At 38.4% G+C, this 22,172-nt stretch overlaps 1 protein-coding gene across 1 annotated transcript in view; it reads right to left on the bottom strand.

The window, feature by feature from the left end:
• Window positions 1-254: 254 nt before the first annotated feature.
• The window catches only part of NGR-A5 (neuropeptide receptor A5), a 126,996-nt gene continuing 105,078 nt past the window's right edge, over window positions 255-22,172 (bottom strand). The window contains exons 5-8 of the mRNA XM_073092037.1: window positions 19,784-19,908; window positions 8,865-9,021; window positions 4,147-4,259; window positions 255-1,009 (exon numbers count right to left, since the gene is read on the bottom strand). Coding sequence (XP_072948138.1) covers window positions 672-1,009; window positions 4,147-4,259; window positions 8,865-9,021; window positions 19,784-19,908 — 733 coding nt within the window. The 3' untranslated portion in view covers window positions 255-671. The remainder of the gene's footprint in view (window positions 1,010-4,146; window positions 4,260-8,864; window positions 9,022-19,783; window positions 19,909-22,172) is intronic.

The following is a 22,172-nucleotide window of genomic DNA, read 5'->3' as shown; positions in this document are numbered from 1 at the left end:
CTGGAAAGTTCATATGAATTAGAAATATGAATAATGAATCTGTAAACATTAATGTAATGGAATCTGCATTTTAAAAATCAGTTCAATATACTTGTATAAAGAAGAACTGTATAATTATAAATAGGCAAAGGCAAAATAATCAAGTACATTTTCACTTTTTTTAAATCGTTATTTTTTTAATTAATATGTTTTAACTTCAACAACTGAATACTAGTTAATATAAATTAAGGAACATACATGGATATCAAAAAAATGCCCCATATACATATAACAAAACACACACAAAGTACACAAGTTACCTTAACATTTACATCTTACGTCTAATATACTGAATTAACCTTCCGTTTATCCTTAATCTGACAGCTGTTAAGACTACGGTTAAACTTAAACTTGAACCCGTTTTTCGTTTCGTCGCTAACTAGAAACATGTCTCTCATCTCGTTCTCACCACTGCGGTAATCCGCATACGTGTCACTATGTCTGTCACTATCTACAACATGATCTGAGGATACTTTCTTATCGAATTCACAAATGCCACTCGTGCCACCTTTGAAACAATCGTAGTACGGCTTGCAATCAATAGTGTTAGTGCTTCTTGCTATATACCCTCCGATAACGTCGCGATTCCTGAGATCAGTGCTGTAGGTAATGGGAAAATCCTTGCTCAATTGTCAATCTTTGCCGACGTCCGTCGTTAGGGTGAATCGAGCTGATTCGCTGATGGAGTCATCGCGCATTTTCGGGCGTCGATTACCGTTCATGTGTTCAATGAATGATGTATTCGTATTCCTGCCAAGGTCTCGGTGGATACTGTTGTGGTTTGAAGGAGAGAGATGCGTGAGTCTGTAGCTGACGCAAGAATCGTTGCGCCTGACAACAGTCCTGGTAGTGCCAGCCCTGGAACTGCCGATCGGAGCGAAGGAGGTCCCGTTCTGATCCGGGGCCGCCGAGCCATGGCAACAGCAGAAACATTTGAAGTACGACCTGTGGAATTCTCGACGGAATTTCCCTGTAACAATGGAAACAGTTAATTTTGGTACACTTCAATTTTGAGGTACTACGAGAAAAGGATAATTGGTAAAAATTTGGGATTGGCAAAAAAATTCAAATTTGAAGTTGATGGAAGCACAAAATACTGGTGCAGGTTAAACCAAATCAGTGTCGATAATCATATTCAAACCCACGTGAGGAAAAAACAATATATACATGGAAGTGCCACCAATGACACCATTCCGAGCCTTTCTCATGCTTGGTTCAAATCCTAAATTGTTGTTATTTACAATGTAGGAGGCATGCGTTTGCAAACGAAAATGGTTTAATTTGAAATTGAAAGTCCAAATCGCAGGGCCTTCCTTTACTGACCTGAAAACCCTGGGAATCCTGCAAGCAAAATAAAATTTTGACGCATCTTTGAAAGCGAAATTAAAATATTTATCAATTATTATAGTAGCCAACTCTTGACTTTGCAAGATTTTATAACAAAAGATTTTTTTTGTAAAATCAAAAATACATCAGTTAATGAATTTAAATTCATAATTAAAAGATAGAATTTAGAAATAAAATAAAGCATCATTAACGAAATTAATTAATCCAGTCTAGACGGTTAAAAACATAAAACATAATGTATGTGTGAATTTTAATGAAATAAATATCAGTTTATTCTTTTTTGTACGACGAATTCATTAATTATTCTTTCACCACTCTCAATTAAAAGGACTGTTTAGAATGTACAAGTAATTAAAACAGAAATGATTTGTAAAGATGACTATTTCGTTGTTACAATGGAGACACCACAAAGCATAACAAAAACATTTAACATAAATTAAAATGAAGTTTATATGGTAAGAAAAGGTTTCTAATTAGTATGATCTCAACGAAGGATTCACTAACATTTCACGAGGTGATAAAACCAGTATAGTTTGATTTCAGAAGTGTCAATGCATCTGTGATCATGTAAAACACTGGTTCTCCATGGGCGACAATGACCATTTACTATCAATTAAACGGACTATGGCTAGACTCGGGTTTTTCTCATAATAAGAGGAGTTTAGACCGAAGTCTACCGCGCTCAATTGTTCGTATCCTTAAGAACTTTTTATGAACTCTCGGGCATGAAGAAACCCTCACGAAGTTTTCCTTCGCCGTTATAACAAGAGATCATGAAATTCAAATACTCATAACTTTAAAAATTCAGAGGTTGCTTGCGTGTTCGATATTTGAACTTTGGACCCCCCGAATGAAAGGCCGAGCTTCAACCACCTCCACCCCTGATTATTACTGCTTACTTGCATTCAATTACCATTTCCTCTACATCTAATTTAGTTACTTTTATTAAAAAAAAATCTAAAGAGAATTAAATTCTGCATCCGTTTTCCAATGCCTTTTTCTCTTTGTTCAGCAAGTTTCCTATTTCAATCCTGTTCACTTAGCTAGTCTGTAGAGTATTAGAATTAATTAGTCCATACGTTTGTCTCTCACGGGATTTTGGTAATTACGAAAAGGCGTGGATTAGCTTTGAATAAACATTTTCATTAATGTGTAGAACTAATTCACAACGGGACGGTAGAGATTTAGGTTAGAAGAAGTCGTGGCGAGACTGTATGTCAAGCTTATTTCTGCTTTAAAAGTTGTTAAAAATATGGGCTCTGGTTTGAAGAATTTTAGCGATTAAGTCCTCAATAATCTTTAATGGATGGAGCCGTAATAAAGAGATTGTATTTCAGATAAATGACAAAAAAGTGTTTGTCCATTAGAAAATCTACTAATGGATATAGACCGGCTTTATAAAGCTTTGTATAGTCATCTCAGTTAGCTGTGCGTATTGTTAAAATTAAGATAGCAATTTTTTTTTTATAATATAGGAGTAGCAGACGAGCATGCAGTCCACCTGATGGTAAGTGGCTACTGCCGCCCATGGACATCTGTAATCAATCCCAGACAGGATTAGATATTCCTGTCTGAGGTCGGCCACAAATGCGCCGCTACCCGGAGTCGAACCACAATGGGTTCTACCACCTTCATATTTGAATAAGATATTTGTAAGGGCCGGAACCTTCTGTAAGTCGACTCCGCCGGCACCATCCTACACGTATTTCCGCCTTTTACCAGCACTTTTAAGCGCTGCTGTGTTCTGGTTTGAAGGGTGTGTTAAGGGAGACATACTTCTTCGAGGTATTTCAGCTTAGTCCTCAGGTAGCGGCGCATCTGTGGCCTATCTCAGGTGCATGCTGGTCTTCTATTTCTATATTCTTTATAAAAAAGGAGTAGCTGCTGGTCAATTCCTAGCTGAATAGCTAGACTTAATTAGCTTGTTGATCTAATCGCAATTCAGAAGAAGAAAAGCGGCTTTAGTACGTGTCTATGTTCTAATCCTACGGCTGCTTAGCAACGACTTAGACACACATCGCAAATAATGTATTGGCCTCACAACTAATATTAATATAACAGATTGCTGATATTATCTTGAACATCATTAGTGAGATATTCGTTGCGGAATTAATCAATCATTTAGGGGTTCGTTAATCTAATTAGGGTCAGACGGCCCGTATTAATGAGGGTTAGTTTACCTCATTACTAATCTGCCTGCAACTTTATCTCTGGTATTTGAGATGCAATTATCCTTTCTTGTATTTATCAGTTATCTATAACGTGTCTCAGGTAGTTCTCTATTTGATTGGAGATTTGAGGTTTGATTGGAGATTGCAAAGTCGTTTACGACTTCAAATCGTTTTCCACTTTTGTCGTACTAAAATAACGTATACTCGTAACATCCATCGTTACTTAAAAAAACGATATAGCGCGCTATTTGCTATATGTATGATCTATGTAGCTATCAGATATATCAACTGTTATGAAACTAGACAACTCTAACAGAATTTTGCCCGTGTCATCACAAATACATAGACAGAAAAGAAATTTTCATACATCATTTAGATATTTGGTTGACCGGGTATCGAACCCGGAACCCGAAAAACCTGTCTCAGATCGCATGGTGACCATTCAGGTACGAGCATCGTATGAGAGGCGTAACACAGCATATAGCGCGTTATAAACTATGCGCTATATAGTATCCGCTGTAGTATATAGCGTATAGTATAAAGCAAATAGCATGTAGCATATAGCATATTTCTTTGACCAGCCACTTACCACTCATAAAGTTGTAGATGAGCGGGTTGACGGCAGAGTTCGCATAGCACATCACGTGGGATATGAGCGCGATGCACGTCATCACGTCACTCTGCCTGACGTCATACGCCACCCTGCAACAAAAATGATGGTTAATTACCTGCAAGAACTACAAACTTGTTCTTACACCTAGTACTCTTCTTTCTTAATAACATCAACATAACATAACATAATAACAAAATCTTTTTAATAACATATAATATAATGCAGTACATTTTGAACCACTGGTCCACAGTGCGGGTTAGTAGACTTCACATGTTTTTACCATGCTTTTATTAGCTTGACCTGTATGTATGTAACGGAATCTTTGAACTCGATTTTACCCATTTTGAATAGTCCGATTAATTTAAAATTTTGAATACTTATTAAAAACCGATGACAATACATGATTTTAATAATTTTGTCCAATTCTAATTTTCTCTCATCAGGATCGTCAGGTTTAACGATTTTCCTTGTTCGATTTTAGCGTGTATTTTAGTTTTTAAACTATAATTATTAGATTATTAGGCGTGTTGGTTTCGTCAAGATGTCTTCCTTCACCGTTTAAGCAAATGATAATTAATTTCTAACACACACATAACTTTGATAAATCAGAGATGCGTGCTTGGGGTTTGAAACTCGAAAACCTCGTGTCTATTTCGGCATGTGTTAAGAGGGGAAACCTTTGGAGGGGAAACAAAAGGTACCCACCCGGTGCCGTGGGAGCGACACAGGGTTATGTGGGACTCTTACCGCACAAAAACCCCCCGGTGGCCGTCCTCGGCGCTGCGTAGAGGACTCCGGGATCTCCAAAGGAACGCAACCGGAGTCCTCTTAGCGCTTTGCCCCGTCGGGCTCCGCCCAGGTGAGCATGACGCTCGCCACACCGTCTGGTGATTACGATGGTATGCAACCACACATACCGTCGTCCATCCCGGGGTCGTGGCCGGGCGGTTTGAGCTCCCACTCTTGCCACCCGCAACTCCGGAAGCCAGCTTTCAGCCACTTCACCAGTAGCACGGAAGCGTGACCATAACCTAAATAGATATCACGTTTTGTCTTGTTCCAATCTCCTCAGCAATACTCCGTTGAGTAGCCCAGCTTGGAGCATGCCTACTCCCCTTAGCATTTCTTCTCTCCTTAAATGACGCTGCTGCATGATGCACACAATAGGTTTACCTCGAAATTAATCGATAACTTGTTATAAAACGTAATTTGACCCCAAAAAATATCCCGATATGTCGCGTAAATCTTCTTTTTTATTCATCATTAGACTCGTCCAAAAAGGTATACAAAATAGTCTTTCATCAAAAGATTTTAAAACTGGCTGGCATTTTTAAGCTTAAGAATTTTATACAAAATATCCCTAGACGGCGTTGATGTGTATATTTAGTCAATAACAGTTGCTTACTTTTGTAAGTCTTCTAAAATCCATAATTTGTAATTTTCTGGGAAGATATACTCGTCTAAATAGCACAGACTGGATCTGCTAAATTTCATGAAGATTGACTGATTAATTGACCCGTTGACTGGAGTTTTTAACCAAACAAATCAATGAGTTGTTTTCTGCTTATTTTTTGTGTATTTATAATTTTGATTAATTTGAACAAGCGCCTAACGTAGGATACCCTATGTTATATAAAGGGCACACACGTATACAAGTATGGAAACACGCAGACGCAATCGAGAAGCCTATAATAACCAATCTAACCTAACCTAACCTAACTAATTAAATATAATAATTATCAATAACCAATCCATCCACAAACATTGCCTAGCAAAGATCAACATTTGACATTTACTTCACACTATAATAGATATTGTGCAAATTCGATCTTTCACAGGAAAAATGTGGATAGATCGATTATTAATAACGGAATGTGTAAGAAATTATCTTACACAGTATAAGATGTTTATTAATCCGTAAGTGAATAGCATGGATTAAATTGGACTAAATTTTAGTAAGCGTTAAATACAGGTGTGAGTTATTTTGGATAAGGGGCACTTCAATATAAATTCACATCTGCGTATTCCATGTTCAAATTCAAATTCCATGCATGAACCTCAGACTAAAAAGTAAAGACAGTTTGGAAAACGTTGCGTTGGAGGTAGTTGGAGCACAAATTTCAATGTTGTGTAACTTTGAGCGCTATCATTCGTGAACGTTGCGAAACCTACACTTTTTATGTAATAACGAATTCTATTTTCTCACTAAATATTACTTGAAGGTGTTTTAAGTTATACCCCACAATTGCAAAAGCAGAAGGTTCTAATGTTTTAAATATATACTACAGCAAGACTGAAATCTGATCTGTGAATTTTCGTACTGAACGCAATCAGGTTTTCTTATTATATTCGTCGTCGTTGTCGTTCCATTACTGTCTCACTGCTAGGCGCGGTTTTTTCATAGAGTGAACGGGCTTAGGACATAATGTACTAAGGCTAATCAACTGTGGATTAGCAGGACACATTTGAAAAATAAGGTGCCCAGATAGGTCGGTTTCTTCAGGACATTTTTCTTTACCTTACTTACTAGGCTATCACTACTAATGTCCTTGTAAGCATGCTTAATTCATCCATACAACACAAATCGGTAGAAATAAATATGTTTCAATTTCTGTTCGAGCGGCGATGTCTACATTTTTAGTCTGAGGCACAAACTATTTTTAGTTATCATTCATATTACATTTATTGCACAAACGGACTACGGGCTATTGGCAAATAATTCAAATTTATATTCGCAACAATGTTTTTCATTTTGTTCTTTGCTGTTACTGTGGATTTGAATAGTGTGTTATTCAGCTTTGTACGGTTTTTGTAGGTGTTAATTAATATAGTGTGGCTGGTATTTAACAATTTTTACTCCATTATGTAAGTCATACACGCTACGGTCTCCCGGACAGTTTACTCGCGCAGGTTTGCCCGTACAGTAGCACTACCATGAGTTGGCATAGAAACGCCACTATAGAAATTGTAAATAGAAAACTATTGTCATTTCCGAGTGAAAAACATAACTACTATCGTTACGGTATTTCTTGACAACGTCTGTCAAATTAATGACTCATGGGACCGAATTTGTATGGCAATAGATAATAATGACATTCGCTAGCGATTTGATTTCGATAGGTTTTTTACGTATCGAGTTACGCCACTTCGGATTTTAGTTCTTTAGTTCTACGAGTAGCCACCAGAGGCGCTGTACAATTTTTCATACATTTATTTTACGCAGTCGCTAGCGAGTAATACTTTTGTAAACTCATGGTAGTGCTACTGTTTTTCTCAAAAACGTGCGTGTTAGAAATTTAATTATCACTTTCTTTATCGTGAAATAACTTGCATATCTGTGAGTTATTAAAAATGTTCTCAAAAGATACATGGAGTCTACCAATCCGGCACTTGGCCAGCGGGGTGGAATATATATTTTTTTTTTTTTATAATATAAGAGTAGCAGACGAGTATGCAGTCCACCTGATGGTAAGTGGCTACTGCCGCCCATGGACATCTGTAATCAACTCCAGATAGGATTAGATATTCCTACCTGAGGTCGGCCACAGGTTCGCCGCTACCCCTGAGGACTAAGCTGGAACGCCTCGGAAAAGTTTGTCTCCCTTACCACACCCTTCAAACCGGAACACAGCATATGCATTTATTCTTCTCATTTGGAGAGAAAAACTGTGCACAGCTATGGGATACTAATGGGTTAATGATCATTACTCGTATGTAGTATGTATATCGTTTTGCACTATTTTCATATATAAAATAATAGGTTAAAAAAGTTAAATATCATGTAATAAGTCTAAAGTAATACAATTTTCGACATTTTATAATAAGGTAAAGAAATTCCTTGTTTTCGGCACAAGTATATGCCGTGAGCATATTGTATTAGGCTTACCTAAGTATTACACAATTGAACTATTTGGCCTCACGCAAACATTTTCTTGAAACTTTTTGCCTGACAACAGGTACATTTTCTTGGTACTATGCGTGAGGGAATATAACAATAGAAACACATTTCTTCATAAACAATACTAAGAGTTAAGACAAGTAATCTCTCATTTCAATTAGTTCTACATGAAATGAGTAGATGTAGTACTTGTGATAGTAATCCAGCGTAGTGAAAATATCATACCCTCTCACAATGTGAGAGGAAAGTAATTTAACAGATGTTTTACCCGACTGCTCCCGACTGATTGTTCGAGCATATGTACATATGTATGTCTCATTTTTAGCACGCCCTAGGCGGCTTGTCGATTGTTAACATAATTATGAGGTGTGATTGTATAAGTCTTAATTAAAGGAGTGACGTAGGGTATATAGTTCATTTAAGCAGTCGGGTTTTATTTTGATTTGACAATTTGGATCCTGAAAATTTGCTTTGAGAATTTTAAATTTCAATTGATATTTTTATTCGGTACATAAATAATATCCAAGTTCCTTATTTGAGAATATACTTGTCATTGAGAAATAAACCCTTTTTTTTCTTTTCGAGGTGGAAACCTTCAAAAGGTACCCGACGGCGTGGGAGCGACGTCGGGTTATGTGGGATTTTTACCGCACTAAAACCCCCCGGTGGTCGTCCTCAGCGCTTGTTGGAGAACTTCGGGATCTCCGGGATGCCCGGATCGGGCAGAGCTCCTTCACGCTAGAAATGGGTGTAGTACCTCTTCGATTAAACCTTGCTCTATACGGCATCAGCTCACCTGAGCACAGACAGCAGGTGTACAGGGAAGTAGCAGACAGCGAACATGATGACCACCGCCACCAGCATCTTGGCTGCCTTCCTGCGGGAACGCAGCTGGCCTTCAGTGGACGCGTTGGCGTGGATCGAGGGGGCTGGACGACGGCTCGAAGACAACCCTGGGGAAGAAGTACATCTGATAAAAATCATCATTAAGGATGGGGATTTAGTCCAATAAGCTGTGAAATCGATTTTGATCAAAGTTTCAGATGTTCCTGCTGGCTTATTTGCACTTGGCCAGCATGAGTTGACGACGAATGCGACGATGCAATGAAGTCGAAAGGGAGACATACTTTTCCGAGGCGTTCTAGCTAAATCCCCAGGGGTAGTGGCGCATTTGTGGGCGACCTCAGGTAGAACTAATCTTATCAGGGGTTGATTACAGATGTCCATTGTCGGCAGTAGCCACTACCATCTACCATCAGCCACCAGCAGGTGAACTGCATGCTCGTCTGCTACTCCTATATTATAAAAAAAAGAATGCCCTGCACGACAACTCATGCAGTTGTAACTAAAGTTATAACTGAAAGAATGCTTCTAGCGTCCTAATTCGCCAGGAATTTGGGAGATAATAGTTCTATCATTGTCTCCCTTTGTACTTTCTAAGGTTAAATCTTTTAATAAAGTAAGGTTAAAGATCCATTACTGAAACTCATTAACGAGTAAACACAATTGTTTACTGCGATTAGGGTTGCCACAAATTCTGTTTATTTTGCCACAATTACTAAATAATTATTATAGAAAAATAAAAAAATGGGTTGATTCCAAATACATATTGCCTTTGTCATTTTCACAATTTAGACGAATCCAACGGCACCTCATATGTTAAAATCCGTCAAGCCGTTTGAGCCAGAGGGAAAATGACGTATCTACATATATACGATATTAAAACATTCCCCTCCCGTAGTCGGAAAATAAATTGCATTATGTATTAAGTACGAAAGATACTATATTTTAATTGCTAATTCTAATGCTGCGACTTCAGTGAACCTCTTGAAATCACAAAATCATCAGAAAAGTAAATTATGGTTAGTCGGCAAAAAAGTCTTTAGAAAAATGTATGTGCTTTTATGCGCTTTGGTAAATAATAGGTCTTGAGCAATTGTTGTCTAGCAAAGTTCGAAATTTGAATTTGCCTAGAGGTTTTTACGACTTCATTTATTAAAATTCGGCGTATTTATATTGTTTCTAGAATTCAATTATTTTTTCATAAAAAAGGGGGCAGCCCTATGTTTAGCTGGCCTTTGGGTGTCGGCGTTCATTACTAAAGCCTAAACAAAATTAACTGATGAGATCTGTTTCAATGTTTGCAAATTTCAGCTGTTTGTTCAATCTGGAATCATAAATTCAAAGCGATCTTCTGATAACAGCTGCGTTAACTCTTTCTGGGCTATCAGATACTGATAATAATTCTCCACAGACAGTGTATTTCTCCATTTCTATTTTTTTAATTTCTCCGTTTTAATTATATACCGCTAATTGAGGTTGCCAGAAGCAGATTGGCCTAACTGCATTTTAATGATTTTTGATCTATCTGTATTTTCGTAATTAAAAATGTTGTATAGTCCGCGTAAAACTGCTAGTCCGCTCTGAATATAGAAATGAATCGCGTTGCCATAGTAAATTGTATAGGAGGTGTAGCCTCGCAACAACTTCAGAGCGGACTATACACTTTTACGATTCTCCACATTGTAAATCGTTTTTTGAAGTTAGGCTACTCTGCTTCTAACAGCCTCAACTCTTGTGACTAAGTAGCGTTGTCCTCTCACCTTTTTTTAAATGATTGAAAGGAATGTGCATGCAGTCCACTTGATGGATATCTGGTACAAGCTCCATATAAACCAGTGGTGTTATCTAGAGCTGGTAACAGATCCATTGCTACTCCGGTAAGTAAGCCGCCTCATATTATGTAAGTCAGACAGGCTGTAGGCAGCATCCACACACACATCTTAAACAAGACGCAAAACTGCTTAAGGATATTGAAACTGCGGAATTTATTTACCAGTTTTAAATCAATGTTAATATAGAAAAAGTTTTGAATAATATTATTTTATTGTCCTATAAAAATGTTAAAAGATTTCAATTTTCTACACATAAGGTCTTCTTTAAAAAGTAATTCAATATTATAAAACGTAAAAAGTCATACTAACATACATAATACATTTATCAGTGTCTTTTGCAATATGCTGTGTTAACGAAATTTACATTTTTGTGTGTAAGTGTAAAATTTCCCATAAATTCCTCCAAGTAACACATTTTTCCTCATTTGCGTTCAGTGTTGCTTATTTTATTTATTTTCCGCAATATTCCTGTTTCCGTCCTAAATTCCCGTTGACATTTGTTTTGCATGGGGTGTAGGGCATGGGTTAAATTACATAAACAAAATGGCTGCCTTATTGTGCGTAAGCAAGGCAACATTGTTTAGACCAATTTTTGGTAATTAAATCTAAATAACTGAGACTTAGTATTAATAATAAATGAGCAGTGAAATTCTTGTAGTACGAAATTCGGCATATAGACTTGCGGTCCGAGGTTCGAATCTCAGGCCCACTATGCTACTCTGTAAAGGAAAACATTTGAAGGCGGTAGAACCCTTTGTGGTTCGACTCCGGCAGCACCACCGCCGCACCTATTTCTACCTAGTAATAGCAGTGTTAGGCGCTGCTGTGTTCCGGTTTGAAGGGTGTGGTAAGGGAGACAGACTTTTCCGAGGCGTTCCAGCTTATTCCTCAGGGGTAGCGGCCGACCTGTGGCTGACCTCAGGTAGGAATATTTAATCCTATCTGGGGTTGAGTACAGATGTCCATGGGCGGCAGGAGCCACTTACCATCAGGTGGACTGCATGCTCGTCTGCTACTCTTATATTATAAAAAAAGCATCGTGTGGAAATGCCCGAGAGATCTATTTAAAAAATCTTAAAGGTGATCCAATCACTTGGCTAGCGTAGTACACTTCGGTCTTAAATCATCTCAGAACACCCATGCTTTGTAGTGGTACAAATTATACACAAAACCAACGAAATAAAATTGAGAAGAATATACTATAAAGTGAACTGCAAACCTTTTAAAATAAATTAATGTGCACGGATGCCCACAAGAGGGAAAGGCGAAAAATTAAAATACCTTTTACGAATACGTACTTTGTAATCTCACAAATGAGCGACCATAATACCAAGCCGAAATACGAATATGTTACACAATTAATTTTCGAATGTGGGAAACCGACGGGGATTCATCTGTAGGATATATTTTATATAAATTTATATCATAGAATAAGCTAATAAAAGCGTGTTAAAATACTGATTTGTGGGTAATTATTACACTGTAAATTTGTAAATTGTAAATTAGCAATTCCTAAACATAGATTATGTAAGGTGGCTAGATCTTTCGTGGGCAACTGTATTCGCTACTACAATAATATACCCGACCACATTTTGAATCTCACAGAAAAAAAGTTTAAACATGTCGTTAAACTAACGCTATGTAAAAAAACGTACTATAAAGTAAGTGATTATTTGACTGACAAAACGGTGTGGTCTGAATTAGCTCCAGCTCCACATGTACCATTACGTTAAGTTAACATTGTCAAAAACATTTTTTTTTTAAAAGATGTGTGTTATGGAGTTTCTTTCGCCGCTTCTTCTCCATAACGAAACACCTTGTGAAGTGGTGGTAGTTGCTTTGACATTCAAAAAGTGATCTGTAAAGAACCTATTTTGAATAAAAAATTTTGATTTGATTTGATTTGATTTGACTGTTCCTGTAGTTCAGGGACCAGAATAGAACTACGGTATCTCCTGCCTGTCGTAAGAGGCGACTAAAAGGGGGCTTCTGGGGTTGTGGGTGGAAAGAGTGGGAGCCCGAACCGCCCGGTCAGCGACCGGGAAGGGCGGCTGTATGTGTAATCGCATACCGTCGTACCCACCAGATGGTATGGCGAGCGTCATGCTCATCTGAGTGGAGTCCGACGGGGTAATGCGCTAAGACTCCGGTTACATTCCTTTGGAGATCCCGGAGTTCTGTACACAGCCCCAAAGACGGCCCCCAGGGGGGGTTTTAGTGCGGTAAGAATCCCACTTAACGCTGTGTCGCTCCCATGGCATCGGGTATCTTTTTAAGGTTTCCCCGTTGTTAAAAAAAGGTAATTATTACACTATCATCAATGTCCTACGATTTAGGCCATAGTCCATGGGCAAGTGGGTATTGGTAAACATCACAAACCTTTAAGATTTTTTAATGACGTCTCAGGTATGCAGGGTTCCTCATGATGTTGTCCTTAATCGTTAAATCAAGTGCTTAATCATTTCTAATAATAAAGGTATGTACTTTGACATTTTTTCATTTCATTTCTTTCATTTCATTTCATTTCTTTCATTTCATTTCATTTCATTTCATTTCATTTCATTTCATTTCATTTCATTTCATTTCATTTCATTTCATTTCATTCCATTCCATTCCATTCCATTCCATTCCATTCCATTCCATTCCATTCCATTCCATTCCATTCCATTCCATTCCATTCCATTCCATTCCATTCCATTCCATTCCATTCCATTCCATTCCATTCCATTCCATTCCATTCCATTCCATTCCATTCCATTCCATTCCATTCCATTCCATTCCATTCCATTCCATTCCATTCCATTCCATTCCATTCCATTCCATTCCATTCCATTCCATTCCATTCCATTCCATTCCATTCCATTCCATTCCATTCCATTCCATTCCATTCCATTCCATTCCATTCCATTCCATTCCATTCCATTCCATTCCATTCCATTCCATTCCATTCCATTCCATTCCATTCCATTCCATTCCATTCCATTCCATTCCATTCCATTCCATTCCATTCCATTCCATTCCATTCCATTCCATTCCATTCCATTCCATTCCATTCCATTCCATTCCATTCCATTCCATTCCATTCCATTCCATTCCATTCCATTCCATTCCATTCCATTCCATTCCATTCCATTCCATTCCATTCCATTTCATTTCATTTCATTTCATTTCATTTCATTTCATTTCATTTCATTTCATTTCATTTCATTTTATTAAGGAAACTTACAGCGAGTACATAGAATAACATGAAATCGTAGTACAATAATGGCCGAAGAGAAGAGAAGAGAATAATGACAGAAGAGGTAGTTTTCGTAATCGAAAATTATGTAAAGGCACACGGAGTGTTAGTTTGCTTAACAGCTCAGGACAGTCAATTATGCCCCTAGCTATTGTAGATAGGAACGCCAAATCCGCAATAGATCGCCGCTCATATAAGCGAAGCATGTGGAATTTGATACACCGCAAATTATAAGTCGATATATATTTTTTCGTTTTAAACTGCAGGAAGCGGAGGAAACGTTTTTGGACACGCTCTATTCTATCAATATATATATTATATTGAGGGTTCCAAATTTGTGAACACTACTCCAAATGGCTACAAACAAAAGCACAGTAAAGAATTTTGAATGTCTTTACATTTTTAAAATCGAAGGAATTTTTTAATATAAATCCAAGCTTTATTAGCTTTTTTAATAATATTATCAATATGGGTGTCGAAGAGTAATTTATTATCAAATGTAACACCTAAGTCTGTAATAATATTTGTTCTATTAATAGATATATCGTGCAATGTGTAATTGTAAATGTAAATAGTAAATGAACACATATTTGACGTCATTAGGCTTCAAAACTTAAAATTAGTACGAATTAATTATATTTATCACTCCAGTGCATTATTAGTGCAGTGAACAGCTGAACCCTATTCATATCAGATAACGGTTTACCGCTTCCCACACCGGCTTAATTAATTTCAACTGCCATGTGGAAACTGTTAGAATATTCAGTTTCACGCTTGCCTACCTGATCTCTATGATTATGTAAAGTTGTTCGTGTTAACCGATGCTTAAAGGCCAAACCATAGGGATTAAGTATATATTTGTATCATATAGTTCAATATCCATGGCCCGATATTGTATGTATCGGGTTGAATCGTCCGTATAAGGTCGATGCTAATCTAGTTGTAGAAATTTTGGCTTTTTTGTGAAATAGAGTGGTAGACGAGCATACAGCCCTTGAACATTTGTAATCGGCCTCAGATAAGTTTAGAAATCCTACCCGAGGTTGACCACAGATGCACCGCTAAAGACTAAGCTGGAATGTCTCAAAAAATTATGTCTCCCTTACCACACTCTTGACACCAGAACACAATAGGACTTAACTCTGCTGTTATTAGGCAGAAATAGGGTATCCCAATAATCCCAACATCCAATCCCACATAACGCCGGGTTATGTGGGATTTTTACCGCACTAAAATCCCCCCGGTGGTCGCCTTCAACGATTGTTGCAGAACTCCGGGATCTCCGACGGAACACAACCGGAGTCCTCGAAGCGCGATACCCCGATCGGGCTCTGCCCTGGGGGAGCAGTTTTCACTCCTCCCACACCATATAGTGTTTACGGCGGTATGCGACCACACATACCGCCGTCCTTCCTGGAGTCGCTTACAGGGCGGTTCCAGCTCCTACTCTTGCCGCCCGCAACCCCAGAAGCCCCCTTTTAGTCGCCTCGTAGGGGATACGTAACCCTATTCTAGTCCCAGAACTACAGGGACAAGTATTCTTGGTACCTATAAGAGGTTAGGTACATATGTCGTACAAAGCAAATTACAAAATAGGTGTTAAACGTACCAAACAGGTAAGCGCGTCTGACAAAGGTATAATTAATTACAGCGTCATGTAGTGGTCCGGTAATTCCATATAGTGTGTATGGAATTTTCAATTTCCCACTTGCCGATCCTCTCTAATTATGTAGGGAATGCAAAAGGGCTAACCGTCCGTATCGGGTTGAATCTAACGTGCCGATTGTGGGATCGACTGTAGGATTAAAGGGCGATAATCAATATATCATGGGCTAAGCGTATTATCGGAAAATTTTATATGTCGATTGTTTTATATTTAATAATCATTTGCGTCATTTATATGGTATTGTCTTGTAACTATGTTATATTTTCTATATGTTTTAGATGAAATCCTACAGGGCATTAAGCCTTGCACTGCACATATTATTATTATTCATATAATACGTGAAATACAATAATTGATATTTAAACCTTCACTAGGTTACTTCTTCCTCTTTCTTATTATTATTTCAAATAAAATATTAATGAAAACTATAGGGTCGATTTTAATGTTTTCTAATATTAATCGTTGTAAGCAAAAATGAACAGACAATATCGATATTACAAGTACCTTATATTTTCATCCATATACAGTCCCCTTACATGAGTTAACAAGAAAACCAAACGTATAGGAACCCCACTTCCTTCGTGTTCTTGACATTTATTTACTTATTTTCGTTTTTCGTTACACCAATATTGGATGATGTCAGTAAACAATGTAATTTTGACAAAAAATATATCAGTTTTTCTTGATAAATATTTTTATAGGCGATAAGTAAAAGAAAGTATAAAATTAAAAATAAATAAATGAATAAACGCTTTCTATTCTACGATCACAACCCCACAATAGGATTCCCTGGGTCGTGGGTGCTACGGACACACACAGAGACAAATACACAAACACCTAGGTGTTGAATGATGAATTTAGATCCAGATCCAGACACAAAAACCGAAATTCATCATTTAGATATTTGTCTGGCCGGAGATCGAACCCGGGACCCTCTGCGCGTCAAACCGGTATGGTGAACGCTTCGCCATGCGGGTCGTCACGGTTGTCGCGGGAATAAAAAAAACGGTATTGATATCAAGAAACATTATAATGGCAGACAATGCATTAAAAACTAAAAAAAAATATAGGTAGATACCAGATACCAGTTATCATAATACTTTAATAATAAATACGGTTATTGACCTGATTTCATACCTTTCCCACTTTTTGTTAAAATGTAACTCGATTCCATGTTGAGTTGGTTGCATTATGTCAATTGGCAGCAGTAACCACTAACCATCAAGCGGACCCCATGTTCCTTTGCTTCAACAATACTAAAAAAACATATATAATTATTTCGACTTACTTATTTCCTCGTATTTTTTTCTATTTCAAGAGAAAAGGTGACAGGAGGAAAAGGAAACGGAACAGGAAACGACAGGACGCCACTTCCGTTGTTGACGAATGAAAGCAATCCAATATTTTATTTTCCGCTAAAATTGGCCGCCGATTAGGGCTGTCACATTTATATTTAAAGAAAAATATACGTTTTTTTAATTGAATAAAATAAGTAAAAAATATATATGTTAAATGGTTTTATTCAAAAAAAAAAAAGATAATTATGATCTAATTAATGTACTGAAAGCTAAAAATTATTCGGAAGGTCCTTTTTTTGTTAAGAGGGGGAACCTTCAAAAGGTACCCGACGACGTGGGAGCGACGCCTGCTTATGTGGTATTTTTACCGCACTAACCCCCCATGTGACCGTCCTCAGCACTTGGTGGAGAACTCCGGGATCTCCGATGGAACACAACCGGAGTCCTCCGAGCGCGATGCCCCTATTGGGCTCTGCCCTAGGGGGAGCACTTTACGCTCCTCCTACACACCTGATGTTGGACGGTTCGAGCTCCCACTCTTGCCGCCCGCATACCCGGAAGCCCCCATTTAGTGCCTCTTACGATAGACATGCCGTGCCGATACCGTAGCCCTATTCTAGTCACGGGACTACAGGGAAAAATTCCGAAGGTCCTAGGTAGCAGCCAATCCACCTTTCTCCTCAGCAATCTACGGTATTGATCAGATAAAAAATAATAAAATCGTTGGATGTGGCGTAACTTGAGTAATTATGTAAATACTACACCCAACGACTTAGACTTTTGACTAAAACGTGGTATTTACTATACTATTTTTAAGAAAATGCTTTGCACATTAATAATTTTATATATCGATAGGTTTATATTATAGCGCGGTAGTGACAACCCTTTTTTTTTTTTTTTTTTCGTGCGGAAACCCTTCATGGGTTCCTCTCGGCTGCGGGGGCAGTGGAGAGGATATGCCGGACTCTTACCGGCTAAGACCCCACGGTGTTCCTCTGAACGCCCTTTTTTGGGACCACGGGTACGCTAATAGCACTCGTCCGCGATCCCAATGGCGTTTGCCCGCGTCTGGGCCCATCTTGGTTTAGGATGGAGCTGGAGCTGCTCCATCCGTTGAGGTGCGCGCGGGAACACCGCACGCGCCACCTCGAGGCTTGTTGGTTTGACGCAGAACACCCCCCTATCCTGCGCCATTGCCTCTGTTATGGGGATAGGAAAGAGGCGTGGGGAGCCAGTCTCCTACGCCCGGTTTTACGTCTGCGGATTGGGAGGTCCGAGGTTTTCTCTCTCTCCCTCTCCGCAGCCTCCTTCTGCGAGATGACTTCCTCGCAGAAGGATTTTATAGCTTTCCAAGATCTCTCGCTCCCGACCATAGCTTTTACTACGACGGGGAGCGAGAGGTCTGGCCCCACTACAGCGACGAGTTCACGGCGCTGTCTGTCCCAAGCTGAACACTCTTCCAGTGAATGCTGCGCCGTGTCCTCGTCGCAGCTGCAATGGTGGCACTGTGTGGTTGGTTCCCTTCTGGCTATGCGGCACAGGTACTTCCCAAAACATCCATGTCCCGAGAGCACCTGCACCAGCCGGAAGGTCAGTGACCCATGCCGCCTGTCCATCCATTCTTCTAGTACCGGACGAACAGCCTCTACAGTCCTGAGGCCAGCCGTGGGTTCGGCCAGCCTCTCCTTCCACTTTTCAGTCATGGACTGCAGAGCGTGGAACTTCCACTCGTCTTCCTCTTTGGGCGTAGGATTTTCTCCCCGGATACGGAGGTCTGCGCGCCACCGGTACATCGCAGCACAGACCTCCGCCTCCAATTCCCAAGGAGGGCACCCCGCCAGTACGCAGGCCGCCTCAAAGGAGATGGTGCGGTAACCACGGATGACCCCAACGGCCATCACCCTCTGTGGTCTCTTCAAGAGGGTGATATTCTGCCTTGTCAGGGCATCCGCCCAAACGGGTGACCCGTATAAGGCCATGGACCGCACCACCCCCATGTAGAGGCGGCGGCTACTCGCGCTAGGCCCCCCGAGATTGGGCAGCAGCCGCTTTAATGCAGGTAGTGACAACCCTACCACCGATGTAAGATGACGCTTACACGTAACTTAATTTTCAAAACGAATGAGATAATCTTGAGCTGAATAGAATTGGGCTGTATTTTCATAAGAAATTAATTACGTTTTTGAAAAGAATTGAATTGTATTTTGAAAAATTATAGAATATATTTTGTAACAGCTTCCGATTATATTTTGATAAAGAATTCGATTATATTGAAAAAATATTAAATAATTCCTTCGATGCAGAATAAAATTGATCTTCGAATTATATTAGCTATATGGTCTAGCACGCAGAGGGTTTCAGGTTCGATTTCTCTCCAGTATCTAAGTAACTTTGAAGGTGGTAGAACCCTTTGTGGTTCGACTCCGGCGGCACCACCGCCACACCTATTTCTACCTAATAACAGCAGTGTTAGGCGCTGCTGTGTTCCGTTTTAAAGGGTGTGGTAAGGGAGACATACTTTTCCGAAACGTTCCAACTTAGTCATCAGGGTTAGCGGCGTATTTGTGGCCGATCTCAGGTAGGAATATCTAATCCCGTCTGGGGTTGATTACAGATGTCCATGGGCGGCAGTAGCCACTTACCATCAGGTGGACTGCATGCTCGTCTGCTGCTCTTATATTATAAAAAAAAAATAACTAACAGTATTGTAAGCATTCAGTGACAAATGTACATTTGGTACTATGTTTTTGGTTCGTCCCCGCCTCCTATTGCAATTAGGTAAAAAAATTATAAACGTGGAAGTACTTACAAATATTGTATAACATATTAGGTACTTACAATTATTATGCCCAGTCGGTGTGGTACAGAGCTTGTGCGACTCCGTGTGCCCCGGTATGTTGTCTGACCGCCACAGGACCCGCACGATCTGGCAGTAGGCGATCATCATCAGTAGGAGAGGGAATCTGTGAGAAAAAATAATTAAGGTCAACAAAAAAAGTCAAAAAGTATTTATTACTGTCTACAGAATGGGTTATAAACAATCATTGAAGCCACCCTTTGAGCGTTTTATTGTGTTGTGGGGCTCCGCTCCTCCATAGTATATTTTAAAGGTAAAACTTATACATATTTAGTATGGGAAATGTGTGTGTGTGTCCGTGTGAGATTGGATATAATTATAGTTTTTAAAAATAAAAAATACGTTAAAATGATCGCACAAAGAAAATATTAATCCTAACAATATTGATGAGAAGAATGAAACGAAAATATTAAAATCGTGTATTGTCATCAGTTTTTCATAAGTATACAAAATTTTAAATAAATCGGACTGTTCAAACTTGGTAAAAATCGACTTTAAAGATTGTGTTACACACATAGGTACATACAGGTCAAGTTAATAAAAACGTGGAAAAAAAGAAATCCTACAATGAACGTTTTGATACAAAGCTCGTAGATATCCCAGCATTAAGCCACGCAGTATATTATATCCCACAAATCAAGTCGCACAGAGTCACTTAGGAGGAGCAAAAATGTAAGATAAAATTCAATAGAAACGTATCTAATAATAAAGGACTTGCTTTATAGACGACGAACAAGTATAAACGAGGATTTAAAAGAGTCTAGTGATTTTTTATACAAGATTGGAATAGTAAACAAGCTTGATAATAAATGTTTATTTTCACACATGGACAACTGTGATCAACTCTAGAATAGGCCAATCACAGCTACGTTTTTACTTCTGAGCTACTAAGATCAGGAGTAGCAGTAAGGTCGCCTAATCTTACTCAGCTAATACCCTTTTCCACTGAAACATAGAACTACTTTACTGTACCTCCACAGTCGAAGCATACTGACTCTACTACCTTCTACGTCTACAATTGTAGCATTTTCGGGTGTGTTTGAGTCACCTAAATATCTTCAACCGGGGATCGAACCCAGAACTATCTTAACTTACACTTACATCAACAACTTACATCTTAACTTGCTCTTAACATCACTATACTATACTGCATGCTAATCTGCTACCTCTAAATTATACAATATAATAAAGAAAAACATAAATTCGCGTGAGCTTAAATAACGTACAATAATTGACTATAGAATAACATTTTATTCAAGCTAATTCCAGCCTAAAATAATGACTTAATTAATTAATTACTCCGCAAAATGTAATTATTTAACTTGTATTAGTTAGTCTAGCCGCTAAGCGTAATTAATAACAAATTGAGGACAATGTTCATAACTTTCCAATTAACTATATAGGAGGGTGACTGAGAATATCGAATGGGATTGAAACAAAAATGTTTAGGTTCTTTAAATGAACTGGGGGGCTAGCCAAGTTGACATTCTACAGTCGCTTGCGCTGTAGAAACGCTATAGAAACGTTAAAATGTATGAAATTATCAATGATCACGTGATCAAAATAGCGAAGTAGAAAAGTCGTAGCCAAGTTACACGATAGAATAGAACGCTAGCGATTCTACAATGCTCATGTCATTGCTTTTTTCCATACAAATGACAACCTTTGACAACCTTTTGACAACTTTTTGACTTTTTTGTCAAATTTGTTAGCGAAGCGTATTCTAAGATAAATGTCATAGTGAGCAATCGTGCCGACCCTGTAGAAAACGTAAACGCTAATAAAATGGCGGATTCTGTATCAGCTGTTTGTCACTTCACTACGCGCTATCACTGCATTATAGACTTTAATTACTTTTGATCATTTGAAAATATATACTTTAAATGTGTTGCAATTTGAATATGGCTCTCTATAACTAGGGTACCCTAAAATATTATAGAATTGAATTACACAGTCGTTTTTCTATTTTAAATTAATAGGAGCATATAATATAATAGATAGATACGATAGAACTTAGAGTTATTCCAGTGTTTAAATAAAAATATTGTCTCAGTTTAACTGTTTTATTGCATCATTATTAATGCTTCTCAATTTAGCTTTACTTGTAACTAAACCATTTATTTACACCTTAAAAGAAAATATAATATTAATATCTGTATCGTTTTTTTCATTATTATCTCCTGTTTCCCAGTAATCTCCCTGTCTAGGCATAAAGCTGGTGGTTAGGTTTCATTTGTTGGCATGGCATGTATGGTATACACCCAGTGACATTTTAATTTATAATAATTGCCTCCTTGGAATCCGCTCCTACGATGGAAGAAGATCCTGAGTAGCTCTCCTTTTGATGAGCTTTAAAGTGCGGGTGGAATT

Source organism: Epargyreus clarus, unplaced genomic scaffold, assembly GCF_041222505.1.
Source record: "Epargyreus clarus isolate Ecla_fem2 unplaced genomic scaffold, WU_Ecla_fem_2.2 ptg000035l, whole genome shotgun sequence".
NCBI lineage: Eukaryota > Metazoa > Arthropoda > Insecta > Lepidoptera > Hesperiidae > Epargyreus > Epargyreus clarus.
This window is presented reverse-complemented; position numbering and strand designations above follow the sequence as displayed.